Below are 26,899 nucleotides of genomic sequence, written 5' to 3' on the forward strand. Positions count from 1 at the left end.
CGAATGTTCATTTACGGAGTTAAATTCAGAACTCCCTTTTCCTTCCTCGAGTTTTGGAAACTTTATCGGCGATGTTAACAGCTGTAACGCTCTCGCTCTCATGCCACGAGTAAGATAGGCGTTAGATAGTAAATGAAACAGCTTCGCTTCGTATTTATTATCATCGTTACTTTTTATTGGTGCAAGTAAACTAGCTTCCGCGGAAAGTACACCGAACTGCAAATATGTCTTGAGCCACAAGAGGCGAACAAACTGGTATATCCTTCTGCGATATACGTACATACACATGTATATTTACTTTATCTTTATAAATTTTTATTGCACTTAAATGACATATTTTATAATTTTACATACATAAATAGTATAATATTCTATAATATTTTATAAAAAATACATTTTTTATATGAAACAAAAATATTTTATTTACAATAAAATTTACGCCTAACATATTATATTCCTTATTAATTTATTCGTGCATTTTTCTCTCTGTTTTTATATGCGGAAAATAATTTAAAAATATCGTGTATGAATCGTGACGATATATGTATAAGCGATTGCGTAGTTTTGTCGCGTTTTTATCACGCAGTTCATCTTCGATCGCAAATGAAATAATTTTAATAATATTTAATAATGTTTTAATACGCAAAGTAAAGTGATAATTAATAACATAAGATCAATTGTTAACCTGTACTCGATGGGGTCATCGTTAATGGGAGACGTGTCATCCGGAGAATCGTCGATGATCGTGTCGTATTCCGTCGATACGTTGATCAGCAACTTCTCCCAGAACTCCATTCTGTCGCACAGGAAATCGGTTTGTACCACAATATCCGTCGACTTGCCAATCCCGAATCTCATAAACTGATGATAGTCGCGGTAATTGGGCCACGCAGGGATCATCCACGCTTTCGGTACCCTGTAAATGTGTAATAAACATTACGATTGGCAAGGCCATCCGGTTATCATGAGCGAAGATCGGAATTTTATAGCGATTCCAATCGGCTTTGAAACGGACGATTACGCATTGCAAACGAAAACAAGACGTAATATGTTTCAGGAATTATTATATTAATTTTCGACAAATTATAATTGATAATTGATTTTCTGAGTTTATTCGCACTTCTGATGTTATGTAGATTTGTGAGTGTTAACAGATATCGTACGATATTCTTAATTATATTTACCCGTCTTTCATGAAATTCGCCCACATCTCTGTCATGATTTTGATAATCGTAAAATCGCTCTCCGTATTATTTAACATCAGATTCCCACACCTATTATTCAATACAGGGAATAAGTAGTTTAAGTCATCGTTGTGACAGACGCCTAGAAATAGATTATCTATTTAAATCTACATATACATTTTAAAATTGTTAATAATTTTTAACTGAAAAGAAAGTCGACACATACGCACATAAATATTAAAGATATTAATTAAAGATAATAAAGAATCATTTCTTTTTTTTAATTTTTTTGACATAATTGCGATTATTTTTTTAATTATCTAAAGATTATATAAAAACGGAAAAATTATATGAAAAAGATTATTATGTTGTAATTTAATTACATATTCATTTAGTGTAAAAATAAGAGATTAAGATTTAATCCTCTTAACTTGATTCTATGTTATGGAAAAATCGTTACATTTGATAACGTACAAACCATAATAAGTCAGGGAGCCTGTGTAAACGAAAGTATGCGAGAATGTGCCTTCGTATGCGAAAAAAGAGAAATAAACACTAGAATTTCCTATTTCCGATTGATATTGCGCAGCTTTTAATGTCGGCCATATTATTGCGCTGTCACTCAGTACCTAGAGAAATATTTTGCCGTTAACATTACAATTTGATTCGCCCTGTGAGACTCACCTCCGTGATGTTGCCTTTAAGACTCAACAATATATTTCCATTGAAATAAAAATCCTGTATCGCGGCGATAAAAGCGTCAGCGTTGAAACTCCGTTCGTGATTTTCTATAAAATCATATATATATTCTTCGAAATTCTCTATCATTTCTTTTTCTAAGTTCGGATCTGTGAAGAATCCTAAAACGGATACATGGACATGAGTATCCTTTGTTTTTTGTTTCACTTTGAACTTTACACAATCATCATTTTTAATTTATTAAAGATAATTTCATTATTATGAAAAGAGCTCGAGTGTCATACAGCTAGCACTTTAAACATAAGACGGGAGTTTCAACTATATAGAGATATAAAGTTAATTAATGTAATAATATGAATCGCGTATAGCTGCGCGTATTTCTTTCGCTCGGGCGCAAATTATCCGACGCCGTTAATTAATTTAACTTGCGCGACAACTTTAATTAATTAAATATTATTATTACGACAAAAGTAATAACGGAAATTACCGAACGTCTTCACCAACCCTTCGTCTTTCACGACTTGCATTATTGCCGGTATATCGCGGAACAAACCGTCCTTTATTATTTTCCACGGATGCATCGTCAGAATGGCGTCCTCTGAATTATCTTCCAACGTAGGAGAAAAGACACACATTCGATATGCTCTCCTATCGAACTAACACAAAATAGTGCAAATCATCAGTCTTATACAATATAATGATCTTTTTATAAAATTATTGACAACGCTTACAAAATGCTTTAACATTTTCAGCAATTGCCTCGCATCGACTGTTCTCATGCATTTTACCATCTCTTCGTCGTCCATGTATCCTTCATTATAATCTTTGTACGAAACATTGATATTATTACTTCTTTTTTTCCCATTTTCCACTTCGGAATTATTGGTGTCTGACTCGTTTAATGCAATTATACCGTCATCTTTTTTCGATTGGCAGCCAACCAGCCTTATCGATTTCAAACATATATGTCGATATGTTTTGTAATTATAAGCCCACGAAGCCAAAGCGGAACCACCCAATAAAATGTATCTATGAAAGAGTCCTTCTGTCTTGTTCGAGAGAGCGAGTAGATGAGTCGACGCAGCACCGGCACTCGCTCCCATAAGAGTTACTGATTCGGGATTTCCGTTGAAATTGTGAATATTCTCCTGTATCCATTCGAGGGCCATCTTCATATCCTTGAGACCGTAATTGCCCGGCGAAACTTGGTTCATTGTACTAAAAAAGCCTATATAATCGAATTATTCAACAATCATTTAAAATAAAAAGAAAAAGATATATGCTCAAGAAAAACAGTTATACATTTAATAAATTTTTGCTCACCAAAAACATTAAGTCGATAATTTAACGTTACGAGAATTATATCCTGATCCATCAAATAATCCGGTGATAATTCTTTACTGTCGCTGCTGCCCTCATAATATGCACCTCCATGCAAAAAGACTAAAACGGGCAATTTCATTCGTTGAATGCCTGGAATCTATAAAGATTTCTAAGGAAATTCGTTCGGAGCGATAAAACTACTGTGAACAAAATATTTAATAGACATCAAAATCTCACTCAATACTGCCATAATAATGTAATTTTAATCAAAAGTTTAATCAAAATCAAAATCAAGTTAGTCTCGCGATCTAATGGAGCTCGTTTGTTTGTAAAAATTGCAGTATTGCAATTTTTCACTCGTTTTGAAGCTTTCAAGGAAACCACAGAAATTGCACGCGATATAAATTATTTACTAAATCGTACGAGAGTATATTTATCCATTTGCTGTTATAGTTTTTATTATTTATGTTATAATAATAATACTTTTAGTTATTATCTCAATATATTTCGATTATTATAATTAAAATATTTCTAAAAGCATTCATGAAGAACATCTCTGTATGATGCATAACTTACATAAGGAATGAAGATATTTAGATAAAGACAGTCCTCGCTACCAGAAATTTTGGAACCGCTTATTTGAATACACATGTTTCCATCAACTGTAGCATTACGAATTGTCGTCCATGTGTAATTCCATCGTTGTGGGCTCTACATAAAAGGAGAATTATATAATTTTATTATTTTAATTAATATCTTAATTAATTGAAAGATCATCGTCAATCTGCATTTCTTTATTTGTTACAATTTGAAAAAAAAATTATCAGAGAGAATTTTTACATATACATCTATAGAGAATTAAATCTATTCAGAGATAAGTGAAAATAGGATTTGCCATAAAAAAGGAAAATATAAGTTATTTCTCTCTCTCTATTAAATTACAAATAAAATTAATATGAAATTAATATGAAATTTATTTATGTGATAATTAAAATTTTATTTAAAATATTTAGTTAATTTTATGAATTAGAAATAAGTATGTCAAATATATCTTTTTCTTGTCAGGGATTTCACACACAAATAATCACTTAAAATAATTTTTTTTCATTAGATATAATAAAGAACAAACTATTTATAAATAATAATAACATATTTAAATTTTATTTTCATGACTTTATGCAGTTATTTATTTTTTTAAATTTATTTTTCTTTTAATATTCTTTTTTTAAATTATATTATAAAATTTTTATAAAGCAATACTAGAAATAAAAATAATGATTACTTTCGAAATGCAAAATTCAAATTTTAAATATTATTTCAAATAAGGATTTTTAATATTTTTTTATAATAGTTAAAATTATTTTAATAATTAATTTTATTTATTGTATTTTAAATATTTTTTCTCTATATTGTTGTGCTTATCATCATTACGAAAAATAAATATAGTTAAATAATATTTTATTTAAATAAAATATTGAGAGAAATGGTTATTTTTAATTTTTTTCTACATTATGAAATGTATCCCCGGATCTATGTGTCGCTGGATCTATCGAATAATATATTTATATATACAAAAATTATCTTATATATTTTATTATTTGATAGCTTTATAGCATGCGTGTGTAGAGGAAAGAGAGTGCACAAATAGATTGCAAATTAATATAAGTCTCAAATTACGCACCCTGAATCTCAAATCGCCCACCGGTGGTAACGCGTATGGTATACCGAGAAAATTCGCGATCCGTTGATCGCGTATGCTTCTGCTCCATTTACCTTGAAAGATGCCCCATTTCGTCTTGACTATGGGCTCGGGCTCATCGAGCAAGCCGTCTGCGAGGATGAAGTACAATACGAGGATGCATATGTATCTCCAAATCCTTTTGTCCAGACGATGGCATATTGTCGATGCGATATACTTATATTGCCCCATATTCGATGCGAAGGAACACTACGCGATTGCACGCGTTATCGAGGATAATAAGCGTGGATAACTTAAACACACTGACTTAAATACTTAAATAACCGACTTACTCATTTAAATAACTAAACATTCTGATGTTATCATTAATGATTCCATGAGTAAACGTCAGTGAAGTATCTGTAAATGAAGTATCTATAAATTAACAGGAGTGATATAGATGCGTTGAAGCAAGTTTAAAGTGTGGGAAATTTTTCAAACAAAAATTATGTCGTATAGAAAAATTACATACTATGATGATAGATTTTTTATGAGTAAATTGTTATAGAAAATATGAAGAGGTTTAGAACAGTTGCCCGGAAAGCGAAAGTTTTTCCTGTGTAAACGGAATTACATATAATTTCTTTTTATACGCAGGGTATCCTAAAACTGCCGGACTTCCTCTTGGGCAGATTTCTTAAGACATTTCAAGACATTTCAAAAATCCTAATAAAAAATATTGAGCTATAATAGTTTTTAAACGGGAAGCGATTATATTTTACGAATAACAAGGCTGAGATTTTGCGCGTTCAAGCACGGCGAAATAACAAATGAAAGAAGTGCTCTTATGGAATGGAGCGCCCTTTTTATAATATTATGATTATTCTATAAATTTAAAATAGTATTGTCATTATATGTTTTCTCGCTTTTCTACACATTGCATTAATACATTTTTTGCGAAATGGACACAAGAATATTAAAGGCATTTCATAAATGATTCAAGTAAAAATTTGCGACATGTTTTAATTTCAGCTATCAAAATGGTCGATCAATATAATATTAAGGTGTTTACTGTATTGATTTAGTTATTTTTTACTGAAACGATACAATTTGTATTTTATTGCGAACATTCTAAAATGTAAAATATTTCGTAATAAGTATAGAATATTTCTAAAATATTCTAAAATGTAAAATAAATAAACATTAAATTTAATATTATTATAATTTATTCGTCTTGCACAATGTAGCATAGTCTTCATGTTCTAATCTTATATTGATCGATCGTTTTAACAGCTGAAGTTAAAATATAATCGCAAACATTTTACTTGAGTCATTTTTGAGATGCTTTTAATTCTTGCGTTCATTAGTCGCAAAAAAATAATTGAATACTGAAAGAGAAGCGAAAAAGTATAATGACAATGTTATGTAAATTTATACGATAATTATAATATCATAAAAAGGGCATTCAGAAGCACTTTTTTCACTTGTCATTTCGCCGTACTTGAATGCGCGAAATCTTACAATTAGTCCTGCTATTCGTAAGATATAATCGCTTCCTTTTTAAAAACTATTATAGCCTCGACATTTTTTATTAGAATTTTCGTCTTGAAATGTTCTAAGAAATCTCAAATCTTACGTTTATAGATTTAGAATATTCTTAATGTTCGTTTATCTAAAAAATCTGCCCTTAAAAGGAAGTCCGGTAGTTTCAGAACAGTCTGTATTACAAATTCTTTTCTTCTATCTATATATAAAAATTAAGATAAATTAAGATAAAATTATCAAGAGATCCATAATTGACGAGATGTCTTATCGTTTATTTTGACATAAAATATAGTACGTATCTTGTAAAATGATATTTACTCTTTTATTAATATATTTGATTATTTATGGATAGAATCTATTTATAATCTTGTTTTCGTTTTAAAGTAGCATTGTACTTTATGTCACAATATATTAAGGTGAAATAAATTTTATAGCCAATAATACTAAAAGCTGCTAATTGTTATTGATTCGCTCTACAACCAATAGCCGTAAATGTTATTGTAATGTCACGAAATATGTCGAAATGAATCAATTAGCATATTTACCATCTACTGCTTATACCTTGTCGCGCATTATATGCATTGCTAATACAACATTGATTATGCAATATATGCATACAATGTTATAATATTTTACTTTATTTTACTCGTTACTTTAGAAAACGAATTTAAGATTTCAAAATTTTATTTAAAAAAAGTTATTTTTACTCTATATGTTTTTATTAAAGAGTATATGTGTGTTTGAAGTTAATGTTTCTCATTTTATAGAAATTTATAAATAAGAACTCTGGTTTTTTAATTCTATAATTTTTTTTTAATTTTTAGTTTAAATAAATAGTTCTAACTGCATATTAAGAGAATGCCTCAGGATTAAAATGCCAAGTTCATACAGCGTCTCTTTCTATCTTTCTTTCTCTGATACTTTATGTAGAAAGATTTTCTTTATGATTTGTTGTTAGAATTTGAGGTACTAAATTTCTAAAAAATTCTATATCTGTTAAAAAGTAAAGATATCGAGTAAAACGGAGCAACTATGAGCAAACGCTTATGTATCGAAATAAAGCACTGCACGAGAGAATTTGGTTTTCTAAAACAAAATTTTTCACTTATAAAGGATTCCGGGCTTATTTATTCCATTTTTGAAAGAGTTTTAATTTGATGAAAAGGAGAATGGAAAATTTTTTTAAAAATTTATATTGTCTAAAAAAATATACATATAAGTATCCAGATGTGACATACTCGTTTCAAATTTTCGAGAGATTTTATCTATTTTAAAACAGTTCCTATGTATTCTTGACCCATTTACATACTTCTGAAAGATATTTGCAATACGAAATAAATTGCTGAATAATTTTTTAAATAATTTATATTGTCTGGAAAAAAGACATATACGTGATTTACAGATGTATATGTTTAATCGCGCGATTGCATAATGATTTGCTAATTCACAATTTAGCGATTTGCCATGTTGGAGACAAATTTAATCGCGAAGTTAAACCGTTGCACCAGCTATTCAGTTGGCTCAAGCTGCTAATTCGTTGATTTAATTCACCGTTATCGAACTCGTGTGCGCAGGGTTACGAAATCGTTAGTGCTCGAAGAAGAAGGTTAAAAGATAAGTATTTAAACTACAAAGTCATCAAAGAGTTGTAGGACTTGTGCGAAATTAAATATACAATAGAAACCCAACAACTGTCGACGTGATTTCCGCCCTTGCAAAGAGACTATGCATCTTCACCGTGATTGAAATGTATAAAAAGCAACTGAAAAATACATGACACGTAAATCCAGCTATTCTTTCCCGAGTTTATTTCTTCGAGAGCTAGAACATGCATCTGTCCTTCTCTTGTAGGAAGTGATTGAATATACCGCGCTCACGCACCGCTGTCTTTATATCATTTATTCACTAGGAGGATCTCTATCAACCGTGACGTATTATTAAGCGCGGAGGTAATGCGGCTTTTGGCGGAGCTTAGCTACATACTGTGCATTATTATAGATGAGCAACTTAACCCAGGTTACTCGTAACCATTCCATTATTCAACGCGTTGCATTTTAGCTCTCTCTCCAGCGGCGTTACTTCGCAACGTCAACAATCGCGCAGGCTTACTTGGAAGGAACTTGAAATAATAATTACGTATATATTTTGTAATAATTATGTACACGTTTTATAGTTATATACACATATACGGTTTACACTAATTGTCGCAATCGCAAAATGAAATAATTAAAAAAAAATCTTGACGTATATAAATTGAACCTATAAAAAATTGTAAAATCCAAGTATCCACAATTGAAGAGTTTTTAATACAATAACGATCCAACTTTTTAGAGAAATATAATATATAAACTTTTATAATCTTTTTTTTTAAATTAATTTTCTTAAGTTTTTCTAATAAAATCAAGAAAAATTAACTTACAAGTCAGAAACTTGCCAGTTTTTACTATTTTAAATTTTTTGATTGTGAAATAAGTGACTTTATATAACGACTTAGTAAAAAAATTTTTTTAATCCTATTTACGTGAAGCCCACTATTAAATCAGAAATTAATTTTATTTTTTAATAGATGAATAACGTTTTAAAAAACCATTAAAAAACATTGGACAAAAAATAGCCAGAAACTAATTAGGCAAAATGTATCAGTAGATGACAATTAATTTATGACTGTTAATCTCAGATATTTCTTAGTTATTAAGACTCTCTTAGTCTATAATTAATTAAGAATTAAACAAATTTATTAATACACAATAGTTAATCTATATCCATACAAAACTAACAATATCTTGACTATTATTTTTTATAAATATAAATGTATAATAATACAATATAATTAAAAACTAAGCATAATTAGTACTAAAAACAAATTACTATAAATTTGACAATTCTTTAATAACAGCTTCAATAATTTTATTTATCTTTTTCTTTTTTATCTTAATATATACATATTTACAGTTATGGTAGCTTTTCATTATTATAATTAAGTGAAAATTAAATATAAAGATAAAAAATAAAAAGAGAGTTAAATATACAAAGTTATTATTAAATTATTATTAAATTAATTTAATATTATTATATTAGAAGAGAATTTAATAATAACTTAATAATAACTAAAATTAATAATAAAGTTAGCTTAATTAAATTAATTAAGTTAAATTATTAACTATTTAAATACATTCTTTTAATATTATTATATTGCTATATTATATTACTACATTATTCTGTTAATATTATTATATTAAAAGAATTTGAATGGTTATTAATTTTGTTTATTTTAGTTAGTTTTTAATCATTTGTATTAAAAAATAGTAGTCAGAAGATTGTTAACTGCTTTTACAGCAATAAATTACAATATAAGAGATAATCTATGTGAATATGAATAGAAATTATTATTGTCTGACAGGTTTAGCGTCAAGTATGATAAGAAATGATAAAAGTCTGTTAAAATTTTACATCTTAAACAATTTTAAATCTTTAAAAATCTTATCTTGATCAGTTTCTCTCGGACATTTTTCTATTCGACCAGAAAATTAATCAAAAAAGATAGAAAATTTAAATTTATTTCTCAAAAATTTTTAAGAAAGTATAAATAAGGTCATTATATTGTTCCTCAAATTGCTTAATTGTAGAATTAATAAGCATAGATATTTTTTTACGCTTCTATCTTAAATTGCCTCGCCAGTTTTTTTTTTCTCAAAATCCCGAAGCGCTGCGCTTAGTACTTTGAGAGCGATCGTTCTTTATTTATCTCGAGTCGGGCGACTGTCTAAATTTGGATCTCATCGCATCCCGTGGGTTTACTTCTCGTTCTGGTGTTCTACGTCGACGGTCGCTGCTGCCGCCGTCGCGGTGGAGGATCCGCTTCCGCTAGTGCGCGCGGTGGAAGTCCTAACAATTTCCTGACAAGGGGTTTCCCCCGGGAGGTTTCGGTCCGTTTCCGCGCGGAATCTCTACGGCCACCTTGACTCGTTACGCGTCGTTTGCCGAGCCGTTTATCTCCTCGTCATTAGTTATACCGCGTTACTTGGTCGCAGCCCTTCGCGCTCCCTTCTCAAGTTTTATTTTTTTCTTCTTGTGCGACTTTGCATCTAATATCGCGATAGTAATTACACGCCGGAATGTCGATTACATGAATCGCGAATTATTCATTCATATATTTTCATATCTGCAGACAAAAACAGCGCAAAAAATAGAACACATATCGATTTTGAATGAACCGAAATTAGTTATCGGAAAAATGACAAATAAAGTAGAGATTAATTCGATAATTATTACAGCAATTAAAGTTTCGTTTTTCGCGTTAATGGCGAGTTTCGAGTAGCGCGAAGGGCCGAATCGAGTAGAATGTCAATATGATTTAATATCAACCGTCTCCGCTCCTACGTACGCACGTGGAAGCGCGTCGGGTTTGATTAAAGGCGAACGCTGTGTCGGGATTATGCATTCGTCTATTTGTCGCGTCATGGACTAATTGCAGTACCCGATGCAGCCATGCATCACATCGGAGCAAGAACTGCCCGGAAATAGCGCGGTCCGCAGGAGCTGTAGCCGTGTTATACTTGATGATGTCGCCAAGGTTCGTTGCAACATCAGGTTTTTCAGGTTGGCGCCGTAATTGTACACGTTCCATATTGAATTTATGCTTGTTATTAATGTCGTCGAATGTAGAGATGTCGATATAACTCTTTTTTTGTGTCATAATTATACGATATAATTTTCCTTAAAGTCATAATCTCATTTAACGTCATACGATTAAAAAGCTAAATATTTTAATTTTATTGTCATTTCCATTATTTATTTCTGCTCAAACGGTCCTACGTGAGCGCCGGAAGCTTTTTACCAGTGTCGCGTTATTAAATAGAGATATATGAATAGCTTTGATCATAAATGCATAACAATAATGAGATGTGAACCGAGTATTTTTTTTCGCGTATCGCTCTCGAAAGAGACGCGACAACGGAAAGAGCGTGGTTTTTGCAAACCGCGATAAATCTCTGGGGAATCTCGTGATGACGCATTTGCGTAACGAGACATTTCCGAGCACGAGTTGGCCGCAATTTTTTTTCACACGGATTTTGTCGAGCGTTCGATCGACGTTCGCTCGTTTTACGCGACATATCGCGTAACAATTACATCGGTAATGTCGTATTTAATGTAAACGTTATTGTATTTGGATAGATATACGTACACACACATACGCGCACACGCACTGGCGCGATCACGCGAGAAAATAATACCGGCGATAGGAAATTACATCGTGATGTTATCACAGGGATAAGCGCAGGATGTGCGCTAAATGTCGCGAAACAATTAATGAATTAACCGACGCGAATGGTTCGCCACCATGAAATTATTAATTGCGATGTTATTTATAGCGTCACGCACGCTAGATTTTCGCTTTGGCCGTCTGTGTTTGCACGACGACGGTGCATTATTATGCACTCCGACTGGATATGTATGTATCTTGTTATTTCTTTTACTGTCGCGGTTTTATATACCGGTTTTATATATCCTTGTTTAATGCCGTCGTTGAAAAATGCACGTTTCTGTAAAGGAATTACGAACAAAGGGAAAATGAGAGCGCTCGGTCAAATGAGAGCCGTACGTCTTGTTTTTCTTCCTTTTATTCCATTCTAAAAGGAAATTCGGTTCGGAGCCGGCGCACAAATGTCCGGAGATAAATACGAGACTATGATAAATACAGTAATTTTTATCTTGACATTTTGGCGACTTCGCCAGTTAAAAGGGTCAAGAATGTTTTGTAATTTAGAGTTTCTTGTGATTTTAACTTTGTGACCGTATTGTCTGATGCAACTTGAAGTTTTTAATATGTATATATATATATATATAATTTTTTATCTAGTTAAATAGTAAACATTATTCCTTTATTGAATTTTCCTGGTCTCTCTTTTTCTCGTATAATTTAAGTTGTTATTATTCTTCACAGCAGTAAGCTTGTTATGAAATATACATTAGAGAGATCTTTCTATATTTTTTAATATAATAATCTTCTTTGTCGCTACGAAACAAGTTTTGATACTTTTGAAAAAGCGGTCGCGTGTGTAAGATGTTTCAAGGACCAGAGTGTTTTATTCTCATGGGGTTACTTTTGTCAAACGCCATAACCGCTTCCTCCCATGCTTGCTCTCCCTCATGCCTTTTGGACGCATTAGAGCGTTCAAGGGCAAAATATCAGAGGCGCAAGGGTGAATAATACATGGGGACTTCATCGAAGAAGGATAACTTCCATAGCCTCTTCTCTATTCGCGATACAGTAAAGTATAAAGTTCGAAAGTATGCCAAATATATCTGACGAGGAAGACACGTCGTTTTTACTCTTTATTTTCTACTTTCAAAGTACGTTACTCGAAGGAATTTGCAATTTCTCGGATAATAGTTAAAAATCGGTTCCCCCGTAAGATGTAAAAAGAAAAACGGAGCTTTATCGCAATGTGAAAAATGTAAAAAGATGTAAAAAAATTTTATGTTATTCTTGAAATAGTATACATATTCTAGTATATGTTACGATATTGGAGATATTTGAGACAAATGTTTGAAACATAAAAGGTCACCGCTGTTATCGCTGATGTGATGTTAATGTTTGTGTCGACCAAGATGATGTCTAAGGAATGGTAATCGCGATATTTCTTAAGAACGTGAATAAGTATCGAGAAAAGCAAGACCCTTTGCGCCGTCGTTTTTCCCGTCACGCTCTCGAAATTCCCTCTAATTCGGCGAGTCTACTCGAGAAAGCCGAGAGACGGCACTTGGTCGCGCGAAAGTGAAATATGCACGTTAGACGTAGCTATACGCGAGCCACCAGCTTTCGGCTTGTATGTCGCAAGCCGAATGCATAGACATTGCGTACGCGAGAAAGCACTGCGGCCCGGTGATGCATTGCCTCGGGAGATTAATGCATCTCACCGCACAGTTTGTTAGGGTGAATAACGACCGGCTGCAATAATGATATCGCCATTAACTTGTCTGCGAAAGTCTCGTGATTCCTCGAGCGTGTGCACCGCGAAAGCGAACTCGATCGTTCGGAGAACATATTAGAGATGTCTAATTCGAGGTATCGAGATTATCGAGACGATATCTTTTCTTGAAATATTCCAGAATACTGTCTCCCATGAGTCTCGGGAGAGTGAATTATTTTTATTGTTTTGACATTCGGTCAAAATGGAAATCTCGTCGAATTTTGAGGAGCTCTCTTGAAAGTGTTTCGCGAGGAAAAATAATTCGGAAGGAAAAACGGAGCGCACAATCTCTTGGTATTGTAATATACTACCTGACACGTAATGCTCTTCTCAAGATTTTCTCTTATTGCATGTAGCGCGCGAGCTCGTGGAGAATTAATTTCAAAGGTCAAAAGTGCACGTCAGTCTATTCGCGCAATGAGCGTCGAGTATAGAAAGAGCATGATTTATTTAACTTGCCGCGTCCCGGTCAAATGCCGCGTTACCATTTTAGATAAACGATCCTTTTCTAATATCTGTACTTGTAGGAAGTATTTCCTTCGATGTATAACAATAGAGGTTTTTTGTGTCAAAAACATACAAGTTTATTTATTTTAATCTAATTATTTAATCTAATTATCTTTCTTCTAACGTCGCATATATAAATATCGCATCGAAGATCGTGTGAATCTAAAGACGAGATATAAAGATGATGAGACATCGCGAGAAGAGTTATTACAAGCTCGACGCAAATTTGCTCACCACTTTTAACGCTTTGTTAAAGAGTTATTATTATTTTTCGATGCTCGCGATCTTCCTTTAATACTTCAACGCTCCCGAAAACGCTCGCAACACATCTTTATCTTGTAACGCGCCGTACATAATAACGCTGTTGATTGCAACCCGCCGGCACGAAAAATACAGTTAACGTAAATGTGTGTAAGAGAGAGAAAGAGAGAGAGAGTCGATGCGATTACTCGGGTGCCTTAATGATACTTAATGTACTCTCGCAGAGATCTCCCGCGCACGATGAAGAAGCGAGAGAGAAAGAAGCGCTACAGTGCGCGTGCCACGCGGGGGTTGCTTCATTTGCTCCGCGATTTCTCTCGGCCACCGGGGTGTAGTAACACGTTAATGAAGTATTTACCATTCTATTACTACGTACCGCGAGAATCCGCTTCTCCCAGCCTTTATCGCTATCTTCCCTCGTTCTCGCCCGCTCTTGAAGGTGAATCGCTCCTCACGGGCGAGAAGCGATATGGACTTTCGACTCACCGTATTATGGATTATGCGAATTACTAGCAAGCACGTTGAGTTGATCTGAATTTAAATGAAGCTTCTCAAGTATTATATGCTTAGCTTGGAATCTTATATACAATAGTACATGTCGAATGCAGGTATTGAAAGTAATTGTATATTTTTATTGAAATAAGATATTATTTGCAGATTTATTTTCCGCGAAAGGAAAATGTGATAGAGATATAAATATATAGAAAATATTTATTTGAAATATTTAGTTACTAAAGTCAAAATTATTAATTAAAATAATTTTAAAAGAAATATATCAAAGAGAAACAGAGAAATTATTATTTAAAATAATATTTAAAGCTTTTAAATTTATATTAATTATTTCAAACTATTATTTCTAGTATTATTTGAAATATCATCTTAAATGTAAATAATTAGAATTGTAACAAAACAGATACTCATTTATTTCAAAAGTAATTAGAATGTATTTAATACAATTTAAGAAAAACAAGTAATGAAATATGAACAACGAACCTAACAAATATGTAAATCTTAAAAGATATATTTATATGTAAAATGAATATAAATTCATGGAAAAACACAAAAATATTTTATTGTCCATTTAATGAAAGAAATAATTGTGTCCATTAATTATTTGAAATTTCTAGCGCCACAAATATACATTAAAAATATTTATTTCCGAGTCATAAAATCAACGAAACATTTTAAATTAAATTTTAATTAACATACAAATGGATTGTTATTTTACAACAATCATATAATCTAGTAAAAGAAAATTAACTCTCATATATTTTTATTTTAAATATTATTTCGACCATCTTTGCTCATCTGAATATGATGTTCCGCATAATCGAAGGAAATATATAATTATAGTTTTGAAACTTAGAGAGTTACGATAATTATTTTTATTACACACATTTCTTGTTTTTCACGCATGTACACATCTTATTATTTTCTCATTACCGACACAAGATATACAAATTATCATTACAATTTCTTTCCAACATTCCAAATCGCTTGCTGAATACATAAAGGACATACCGCAGGCGAGCTAATGAAATTTTGCGTTAGTTGCTTCGAAGTTACTTTGCGCCGGACTGTCTGCTTAAAACTACTCAGAATTCCTTAACTACCGACAGGAATTTCAAAGTTATACAGACGATCCCGTGTCTTCTCTTCGAGCAGCAAACGCGGCGATATTACGTCACTCACGGCGCGGCGAATAAATATTTGATATCGAATGCAGCTGCGTATTCTCGCTATGGAAATAAATATTTTTCCTAAAATGTGTATATATATATATATATATACATATATATATGTATACACACATGAATCTCTTGGTATGCGCGACGGACTATCTATCGCGAGATCCACGTACGAGAATGCTTTTCTCGTTGCACACGAAGGCCGATTCTCGACTCATTTCTCAGACATCGACGCGAATAGGCGAAAAAAAAGAGACTCGTATTTCCGCCACGGTGCACTTTTCATCAGTTTCCATCGGGTATTGACGCACCGTCAATGGATAAAGCCGAATATTGGCGCAAGCGGAGGCTGGGCAAGTTTAATCTACGCAATCTACGCCGCCGGGCGTGCATTATCGGAGCGTCCGCGAAATTCAGCAACGGCGAGAACTCCGCTTTGCGGCGATATGGCCCATTCGAATGCCGATCTCGCATATTATTAGGCAGAGTATCGACAGTTACGTCGATACGCCACGCTAAGATCAGCTGGAACCTCGCGCGCGATTGGTCACTCTTCGAAGCAAGTTATGACGCCGCGAGTTTGCAACTGTACACACGCTAGTGTTAAAAAAAACCTGAAAAAAATTCCGAACAGATTTTTTTTATTTTCTGATTGACTTTAGAGATACTTAAATGCAGAATTTGAGAAAGTCGGACGTGCTTTTACTCTCTATCTTTATTTTTATTTTATTTTTTTAGCTTGTTTTATCTACAAATATTGTTAATAATCTTTATATGTTGTCGCAAACAAAAATGAACAAAATATTTTAAATGGAAAATAAAACTATTATCGTTATTTCTCTCCTCTGCTAGATTATACGTTGTTAATGTATAGGATAATAATTTATTTGCAAAAATATCAGAATTTATAATGCATCAATTGATGCCAATTGATGTCATAACGACGAGTGCTCCATTTTATCGCTAAAACAAAATCGAACAAAATCAATCAATATATGTTGAAATTTATTGAGAAAAATCATCTTATCTCTTTGATATACGAATACACGTATATTTTGAGTTTATAACTCTTATGCTACGAGCCGTCGATATATCGACGCATGCATGCATGTCTCGCGGCGCGTCAATCGCGAAGCTCAATTTTTTGCACGCTGCGAGATCCGGCGTTTAGCGTTGGTCCATCAGAAATGGACGGATTCGAACCAGCGAGGCTTTATTCCATTTTCGTCGACTGACGCGCGCGCGACGGATGCATCCGCGTCAATTCGACGATATCGCGCATAAAAGCGCGCTGGTATCCGGTGGCGCGAAAGCAAAACATGCACGAGCACGCCTTGGGCTATAACGCGCTTTTCAATGCTGCGTTTTTGTAAACTATAAATAAATTCGCGGCGGCAATGTTTTCATGTTTTTTTGAAAATTCAAATATCGTAGAAACAGCGACACGTAGAGCAAAATGGAAGAGTTGTATAATTCTTCTTAGATACGCGATGAGAAAGTAATCATCCTGCTATCATCCTGCTTTATGATATGTTATTAGTTTATATGTATATTATATCCGATAAAAATCTTACAAAGAGAGATGTAAACGCGCTTATAATTCTGCCGTGTGATTAATGATACTATTTCGAAACCGCGCCTCAGACGCGGTTCTCTATTTACTTGTTGTGCATGTTATGTGGCATTATTATCTCGATCCCGAAAGAGACTGTTATAAATCGAATATGTTGGACGTGGCAGCACGATAGCTGTATCGGGGATAGAAAAAATAGCGATCGTTTACGACATAACGAGCTACGCGTGCAATCGTGACTCGAGCCACGAGCGAAAGCTATCGTTAATGCCGAAACTCTCGAAACCCCAAAATCTCGATAACGTGGCGCAAGATAAAAAATCGTGGGATCTCGTCGATAGTATTTTTTATCACATATATCGTTCGAACAACATTCGCCGCTATCGATAGGTTCAGGGGAGAAATAAATGAGCATTTTATACGCAAATAAATAGCGAAAGTATATCGATAAAATTTATCTCATTATAGTTATTTGTTTAATATGATTTCATAGAGAGATACTCGCAAAATGCTTTTTTTCATTTTTTTCTTACTATTTAAAATCATATCTAGAGATGAATAAAACAATATTTGAAATGGAAAATAAGAATATTTATGCGTAAATATAATTTTTTTTACCTTACGATGATAAATGTTGATTAATGTTGATTAATGATAATTACATTTGTGTATTAATTAAAATCCAATTTAAATTATCTAATTGCGTCTACGAATCGGAAAGAAATATATATTTCTCTCTTCGAAGATTCAAGCAATTATTTGCTTTATATTTCTCTCTCTCATATATATGAGATATAAATAATATAAAATATTTCAAAAAATATACTATATATTATTTTTTATATAAATTTATATATACATATGTATTTATTTTTATAAATTTGTTGCATTTTAAATAAATATCTACTATTTTTATTAGAATATATTATACATTCTCGTGGAAAATCAAAAGTAATAAATAATATATTATTTAAATGAAATGCTATTTATAAATAATTTCTTCATAATCTGCGTATGAAATATAATTATATCACTAATCATGTATATCGTAATTTCGTTGCGTGATACTTAATGGTACGCAATGTTTACGTTTTTTTATCGATTATCATGTCAACTCGCACTTTAGATTCTCCGTCACGGTAATGCACTTTTAATTCTATGCAAATGACGCGGATGCGCTTTCGAGTAAGTCACAGACGCATGCATAATTAGAACAATTCGAAAAATGGACGTTGACTGAATTTTACATTCCACGCCCGTGTAAATAGCGATGTGAGTCACGCGTTGCTTTTGTGTAACGCCATTGTTGCACGACGGCGCGATCAAATATGCACGCCTGCATGCATGCAATCGCGTATATACAAGCGCTTACCGCGTTATCTTCTGCGGGGTCACGTTCGCCATCTCGCTCTCCCGCCTCTCGTCTCGATCCCGCTCCTTCTCTCGCGTCCCAAATCCCAGGGGTGATTCACTTTGCACGAATAACTCCGATTACTAGTCCTTTTTTTCACTTTTTCGAAAACGGAACTCGTCAACGTATTCTATATGCGCGTCCTTTACAAAGACTCTGCACTGCTCCGAGTAAAAAAAAATGTCGCTTCCGTTACTGCATTTCTGCGAAACACTAAGCCCAAACGGAGATGACTCTTACGCGGCCAAAAATAAAACAAGAAAGAGTGAAAAGTATGTATTGTATTACAACAAAGTGTCTTATAAAAAATTGCGCGATCGCACAGTCAAATCAAATTCTTATCAAACAAGAAAAACTTTAATGTAAAAAAAATTTCATATTAATCAAAATTTCATATTAATACGATATAAAAATCTTTTTTTACAATAATATCTAGTAACAATTTTTTATCGCGCAAGTCTAATTAATTACGTCAATTCTATTGCCCTTACAGTTTATATATTGTTACTTTTTTTTGTTCTATCTTTCTGCATAAAAGTTTTGCTATTCATAAAAATTAAAAACAGCTTATTGCTACTACCTTGCCTATTGATATGCGCAGCTTTTCTTTTCCCTGTTTCTAGTTTCTATATATGTCACATATGAATATTGAATATTGAGCATTCAATAAATTATGATTATTTATATTTTCCATACTTAATATATATATATGTATATAACTAAAAGGAAATTAGCTCCGAGCGGTGAATCGGACATGATTCGAATTTATCCTCGGCGATCCTTTTCTTTCCGACGTCATCCCGACCGATTGATCCTCCGGATCGTTGCCGCGGGGCGGGGGTGAGCGCTCGCGAGGGACGAATAAATTACCGGGGCGACACGTGAATACTCGACGACGGTTGAGTCGCGCGAAATCCTCATGCATAATTTTCCGCCATCCTATTCGGACGAGCGTTTACACGCACGAACGTGCTCGAGAGAGAAGAGCAAAGAGAAGAGAGGAGAAAGAGAGAGACTGCGCACGCATGTACGATATATTCGCGTGTTGGCTGAAAACGCGCGTTGTGACCCGCGCGTGCATCCGCGTGCGTCGTTCAATGCAAATTTCCCGATGCAAAACCCGGTCAGCCGCGGCCACCCTGTATGCAAACCTGGCCCCCTTCACGTTGTACCGACGACGACCATCCGCCATATATAGGATACCGTGGATGCTGCTATTGCTGTCGTTGCTGCCGCAGGCACGATCGATTCTTCCGTGCGATTATGCCGTCGAGAAGCATGTTTCCGCAGAGACAAAAGCACCGGATGTCAAAGTTTCGAGTATCAGGATTGAAAATTATCAAGAGAGAGAGAGAGAGAATTTTTGCTTCTTTTGATTTTCAAAGCTTAAGTGCTCTTGAAAAGATTTAATTCCTCGTTAGCATTTTGTCTTGAATCCGACAAATTTATCTCAAACAGCTGGGCATGCATGAGATTTTTAATATTTTTTATCTCTAAAAAGATGCTTAATGTTATTTTATTGTAATGATCAGACGATAGTCTCTTTTTTTGCGCATTATATTAATGCGAAATTTATGAGTTTCGAACGACTGTTTTCCGTCTGTTCGTTGCCGAAAAAATTTAATTGTAATTGCAGCGGATGTTCCAAAAGTGAAACCGCGTAATCAAACCCCATCGGAAGTGGCGATGGGATCTCTGGCCTCGCGCATCGCCGCGTGTCATGCTCGATGCCGTATTGGAAACTGATTAACCGGTCGTGCATTATTGAAGTGTTCTCGATCTTGATTACACCGAGCATTGACGAATAGTGGAACACATTTCCGGTGGGCGTCCCACCTGAGATCAAAGTTAATACAGGCTACCATGGCAACGCCTGGTTCCGCGTATCGTGGATTATTAGGGGCTATCAATAAAATCTTGATCATGCCGAATACGCGATTATCCGCAGTCATGTTTCCGGCGGAGTGCCATATGCGTGCTGTTTTGTGTCATTGGTACACATTATTACGATGCACGAATAATAAATTGACGCTATCGGGGAAATACATTAAATTAATTATAATTTAATGATTAATATTAAAAAATTTCGTATTTTGTCATGTTGCTGATGAGGATCGATCGTTATCGTCGTAGGCATTGAAATGAATAAAATTATTTTAACATGAGCTGTAAAGAGAATATCTTCTCAAACACCATTTTTTCTTGCACGCATACTAATAAATAGTTTATATATAATAATAATTTTCAGAAATAGGACCACATTAATTAAACAGAAACATTTGTAAACTATGATAATGTTACGGGAAAAAATGCCTCCATCTTTCGCGATAAAGTTCATGATTTTGTCCACCTTCTCCCATTCAACATCCTCGAAAACGTCATCGAGGTTACTGCCACGTGACCGCATCTTGCTCCGCTCCTCTTGCACACGTGCACTCACGAGTGCTCGCATATCAAATCGCGCGTACGTATCGGGATACGAGCGATTCGCCGTCCATCGACCAATATTGTCATGTGGGTAATGAACGGTCGTGTGTTGAATAAACATGGCGGCCGCCGGTCGTACTTGAAGCTGCGCGCACGCACATGCAAATGACGACATTTGTTCCGGAGGTCATTCGCCGGAGCTCCTCTCTTCCTTCGGATTCCTCGGGCTAGTTTTCGCTTTCGCGGAGGTCACAACCACGAGCCATTGTCTGGCGCCATGTTTCTTTTTGCAATCGTCGTCGCCACACTGACGGCTCTCAGAGACGTCGCACAATTAGCTTAATTCCTTATTATTAACTGCACATATATATATATATATATATATATCTTTTTATTCGTTTACATACAAATTATATGACACGAATATCTATCATGTAGAAATTAATGTATCACGAGAAATTAATTGATCTTAAAATGTATATGAATTAAGAAATTTTTAATTAAAATTGCCATCCTTAAGATTGTCGCATTTTTTGTTGACTTTAATCTATGTTGAGATATTTATACATTTCGAAGAAATTAATATCGTCAAATAAATTTTCTCCTTATTATTTCACAGTTTGTGGACTTTGCTAATAAATGTTCTTATTCGCCATTTAGGAGTTGGCATTTATTACGTGAAAAGAAAACCGAGGAGCGTCTTTTGGGCGCCAATCGGAGAAAACTCGAAACGGAACTCTATTGATAGAGAGCCAAACGAAGCTTCCTAGGCGTTTCGCCAACAGATTCTGCAAGCATTGGCTCATAATGGCGTATGCGACATTTATGAAGCCGTATACATTGGTATTATAGTGGTCTGCCCCGACATGTGTAGATTAGACGTTTTATGAAACTGCGTCGTCGTTCCGGTACGCGACTGTTTCGAATGTCGATTATTTTAACAGACAGACCAACGAAGACCAGATGAATTTATTCTGGATTACGATAGAGCGCGAATATTCCGCATTCCTATGTTCTAGTAAATAAATCGGCAATCGCAAAAATATTTGCACCCTGTTGCGCTTTAATATCAAGTGAATAATGATATGCTGGTGGAACACTTATATAAATATCTTTGGTAATTTTCGAGATGCCGACACCCACAGATATTTCCTCGTGACAATTTGAAGTCGGTGATAATTGTACAAAACATATTTGATGCAAAAAAAATTATAATTATAATTAATGATAGGTACATTTTCAAAAATGCAGACTATTGAAAATAATTATTTAAATAACTTTGTCTGAATTAAGAACTCTGTATGAATATGTGTCGTAGCACCGCGTGATAGGTGCAAACAAGAAGATGACGAGATCGAAAAATTGGCGGCGTCGACGAAGGTCCGTAGGACCGTGTGAAATTCAATAAACGAATCCATTCAGCGCTTATCTCGGGTAAACTTGTAGACACACCAAGCCGCACAATACGGTCCCCTGTTTCTACGGGGGCACATAGATGCTGTCGCGCGTGACTGTAGTAGTCCACATGAAGTATGCGTATGTGTGTGCGAAGCAGCTTCCTCTATTCGTTCGTAGAAGCGACGGAATGTTCGTTTCGCGATACCGAAGTCGGGGTTCTCAACCTGCGAAAAGAGCGAATTGTAGTCTTAACGGCGAGTAAAATAAAATTGGAGAAGGTAAATCGAATTTCCAACCAATTCGTCCATATCGTTACGACAATCTCGTTAAAGTGTCGCGAGAAAATTAAAAATAACTTCATTAGTACGCGATTACATGAAATTTTGAAAGGTGACACAGGTGGAAAATTGAGAAAACTGATTCGCTTATCTTTGTAGCGAGCAAAGATATATTACTACACGCAAGCTATTATTAAATCGAAGCTACGTGCTAAATGACCATCCCTGCGAGCGACCGTGTGCGCCGCTTCCGCGAGCGCGGATGTGGAAGTGCGTGCCAGGGCGATTCGCCGCGATACGCACTATTATCGTTAATGTATGCGGCTCGCGTGTACGCGAACTTACACCGACGCGAAGTCGGTTATCAATCATCGTTGAAGGAGGGAATACGTGCCAACAATGCCGAACAACAATGGGTATTCCATGGTCTGAACTGCGTACAATATCAACGTTACTCGCTTTCGTCGGTTTCCCTCGTATTCACGGCGCAATGTTTTCGAATGTTGCAGCAGCGCATAAGTTTTTTGCTCGCGGCCACTGCTATGTCACTATTCACAAACCTATTGGAAATTACATTTGTATTTTCTCTCCCCTTTTGTTCCTTTCCTTCTTTTTCTCCGCGCTTTTTATCCCTTTGCGCGCGCGCTCTCTCTCGTTATTTTCCCTTATCGCGTTATAAAATTTGTTCAAACGCGAATAGCGAGCGAAACACGAAAGATAAAATTTCTGCACTCGAGACGGGAGAATTTAATTTGCCTTTGCGATCGCCGCGAGGTCGGCGTAGAAAAAACAATCGTTTGTGTGGTGCGTCCTCGTTTGTATAATTTCTGCGGTCCGGACAAATTGTCTCTTGGAAAGGATTATTCTTGCATTTTTGCGTGTTTTTTTCTATTAAGACATTGGGGGAGAGGGAAAGGGAGAAAGAAAGGGGAAAATGAAATTGTTCGGGGAAGTGTCGGAGCAATTGCGAGGTCCCGATACACAAATCCGATAAGATTCGCAAATGATGCTCTTTTACAAGAGCACGCGTTCTAAAAGAGCATGCAGTACGTTCTCGTAATCGATATTACCATCTACCACGATTCGCCATTAATGTAATTACGGGCCTCCATCGTAAAGCCAGGCAGACCCCACGTTGATCAAATTTCCAATATTCGAAACATTATACCTTCCGATCGGATTACCGTGTCGCGTAGATTTGGAATTACGAATTGTTTTGATAACGAATAAATCCGTCCTGCAAGTAACCATTTTAAAATATACATCATCGTTGATTAAGCTGCCTGAATTAATTCTATCCGAGAGCGTTTTCTTGGAAATGAAGGGGATTAGTTTTCATTCTATTACGACGGAACGTTATCGTAAAGCTTCCCGCAATAAGTTTCTTTATACATGTACATTTGAATCTTCATCGAAAGAGTCTTGCCGCATCATTCCGGTACCGTAAACCTGTCGTTTCCTCTTTCCACGCAACGTTGCAACTTTAGCTGTGTAATAATTTCGCAAATGTAACGGGAAAAGGTTTATTTGCAAAAATGCTTATCGCATTTTGCACAGAAGTCACATAATTTGTCATCCGCTTCCATAAACGTACGTAATATTCATCTTGTGCACGATGAAAATCTAAACATCATTACGTCTGAGAAATGAACCGCGTCGGTCGAATCCTCTAATCTTAATCTGGATTTGCCCGCCTTCGCGAAATACCGGGGAGTAACCGCCGGACGTGAGGAATCGCTCCTTAAATTCGCGTCTGCGGGCGAAGGGCAGAACGATTGTTCTTCGTCCGCTTTCGCCACATCGTTCGTCCTCCCCGTACCATTAATTAACACCGACGAATTAATAGCCGTAACGCAACCGCATCTACCGCACGCACATTTAAAAGCACGCGCGAAGCCGCGAATCTCCGCGCTTTTTTCCGCCACGGGAGATTTATCTGCGAAAAGATGCGGGAAGAAAAAGGTGAGAATAACATAGATCACGATGCTCTTTTTTAGAAACACGAATGATGCGATCGATAAAAATAACGAGCAGGAATTCCTCGCGGCTTATTGATTCGCTTAAAAGCACGGGGGACTCGGCGCGCCTCGTACCCCGTATTTATGCGCTACCCCATATTTTTAGATCGTGTTGTTCGCCACTTACATCCGTTTATTTTTCTTTTAACGCGTCGTCGCGTCGGGGGAAGAAAAAAAAACGAAGCGTGCGGCGACTTTAAGGTCACGCGACATTATCATATGTGTATGTGTCCCGTGTATCGGACAGGGTGGTGCGGTCGACTTGAGGGTCGATACGACAACAATACATTGGCCATTTTACGCTTTATCGACACAAATTGCATCGTCATTATCCGTAATGTTATCATTTGCGGCAAGCTTGACAACTTAGTAAGTGCACTTTATATTCCGCGCAATGAAAATTTCACGTATGACGGCTTTCGTTTCTTCGCGTAGAGTGTTTCGTTTTTCTATCGTACTTGGAGTTATTTTTAAATTTTTACTAACAAGTAAAGGTACCCAACTGTCACTCACGGATTCTAATGAAACTTTTTACACTTGTAAAACTATGCAAAATAATAGACACGTATTTTTTTATCTGCGGAGAAGCGATTTTAAGGGCAGAAACAACCCCTTGTATATATGGGGTGGATATACGGACTTCGTATCGCAAAAAATTTAAGTTTCATAAAAAATTGTTTCAGACAAAAGTTGTAGGGTGTAAAAAGATCCATTTACTGGCGCCATGAGTTTGACCTTGGATGGCGTCGCCAAGGTGTCGATTAAAATAGCCCACCCTGTATACAAGGAGTTGTTTCTGCCCTTAAAATCGCTTCTCCGCAGATAAAAAAAAATACGTGTCTATTATTTTGCATAGTTTTACAAGTGTACAAAGTTTCATTACAATCTGTGAGTGACAGTTGGGTACCTTTACTTGTAAGAAACATATCGACTTTGACTCGAGGAGAATATTAATCGAAATTAAAGAAATATATTCCGCATCATTCTTCTTTTATTCTTATTATGTTTCGTTATATTCGGTTTAATGACTTTGTTATTAAAGGGTGTTTTTCAGCAAACGACACAGGACACAGTAAATCATTTCATCCTTGTTTACATTCGGCAATCAACAAGAATGAAGACACACTGATACTGTGATACATTGTCCTCTGTGTCGCTTGTTGAAAAACGCCCAAAGACGTTTATAGGTACGTCTGTAGATGCAAGATATCCGAGAAGCGAGTTTTCTTCAACCAATAGAGCGTGATATATCGTCCAAGTTTTAATGAAGGGTACCTAATTCCGCCATCTGTGCGGGACAAAAATTAAAAGTTGCGCCTGAAACGTCAGAGGACAGCTATATAATCGAATTGTCGTGAAAAGTTTGAGCTTTCGCGCGCAACTAGATTTATTTCGCGGAATATTCGCGACTAAGGGAGCGCCGATGATTCAATTTAATATCCGATATCCAATTTAAATCGTAACGTACATACGGATTAAAATGAACATATTGCATGCGAAAAATTGCGTTTTCTCTGTGCCCATCGGCGGGAACACTGTGATTATTTACGAAGGAAAAAGGAGAAAGTATGCAAAAAGCTTGTTATCATTCCCTACGAGTTTGTGATTAATTCGCGCCGTAAATGATACGCGTCGCGCTTTTTACAAATATAATCCAGCGTACTCTCTCTGTTTTTCTTTCTTTTCTGGGCTTTGTGTCAGTCACAGCTTTCGAAAGTCACTTAGGCGAGCTTAACACTTTGCGAGCTATCGTGTTATTCACCGTATACATATATTCGCGACATTTGATCGCGAGAAAGATTAACGATGACAGTAATTATTTGGATATATCATCTCCCTTTTATCGATTGACGTTTTGGCGTTTTCCCTACTGCGAAAATTTTCAAGACGCAGTGAATTTTAATCTCCGGCGAGTTCTGAACCGCTTGCCTGCTA

General features: G+C 35.1%; 2 protein-coding genes across 16 annotated transcripts in view; one reads left to right on the forward strand and one right to left on the reverse strand.

The window, feature by feature from the left end:
- The window catches only part of Heph (polypyrimidine tract-binding protein 1 heph), a 364,683-nt gene that overhangs the window by 54,382 nt on the left and 283,402 nt on the right, over positions 1-26,899 (forward strand). The window lies entirely within an intron of this gene.
- LOC145972787 (esterase FE4) lies at positions 442-5,171 on the reverse strand. 4 transcript variants are annotated; one of them, XM_083101717.1, is made up of 9 exons: positions 4,888-5,171; positions 3,783-3,917; positions 3,207-3,363; positions 2,615-3,111; positions 2,371-2,539; positions 1,869-2,044; positions 1,663-1,813; positions 1,185-1,326; positions 442-916 (listed from the first exon to the last, which is right to left on the reverse strand). In XM_083101717.1, exons 1-9 carry the CDS (start codon positions 5,134-5,136, stop codon positions 625-627), a joined length of 1,968 nt encoding a protein of 655 aa, XP_082957843.1. In that variant the 5' UTR covers positions 5,137-5,171; the 3' UTR covers positions 442-624. The 4 variants fall into 4 exon arrangements, 3 of the variants coding, with proteins under 3 accessions (XP_082957843.1, XP_082957845.1, XP_082957846.1); XM_083101719.1 differs by having other exon boundaries at positions 1,185-1,274; positions 1,659-1,813; XM_083101720.1 differs by having other exon boundaries at positions 4,980-5,065.

This window comes from Camponotus vicinus, unplaced genomic scaffold (genome assembly GCF_025532165.1).
Source record: "Camponotus vicinus isolate PSW18456_S1 unplaced genomic scaffold, iyCamVici1.0 SCAF_6, whole genome shotgun sequence".
NCBI lineage: Eukaryota > Metazoa > Arthropoda > Insecta > Hymenoptera > Formicidae > Camponotus > Camponotus vicinus.

What these genes read in the sequence shown, in the direction of transcription:
- LOC145972787 (XM_083101717.1), bottom strand. Translation starts at nt 5,136, where the DNA reads ATGGGGCAATATAAGTATATCGCATCGACAATATGCCATCGTCTGGAC. An exon ending in TTATCGACTTAATGTTTTTG is followed by an intron (nt 3,112 to 3,206) that starts GTGAGCAAAAAT and finishes TCGATTATATAG; the next exon opens with GCTTTTTTAGTACAATGAAC. An exon ending in TTAAAGGCAACATCACGGAG is followed by an intron (nt 1,814 to 1,868) that starts GTGAGTCTCACA and finishes ATATTTCTCTAG; the next exon opens with GTACTGAGTGACAGCGCAAT.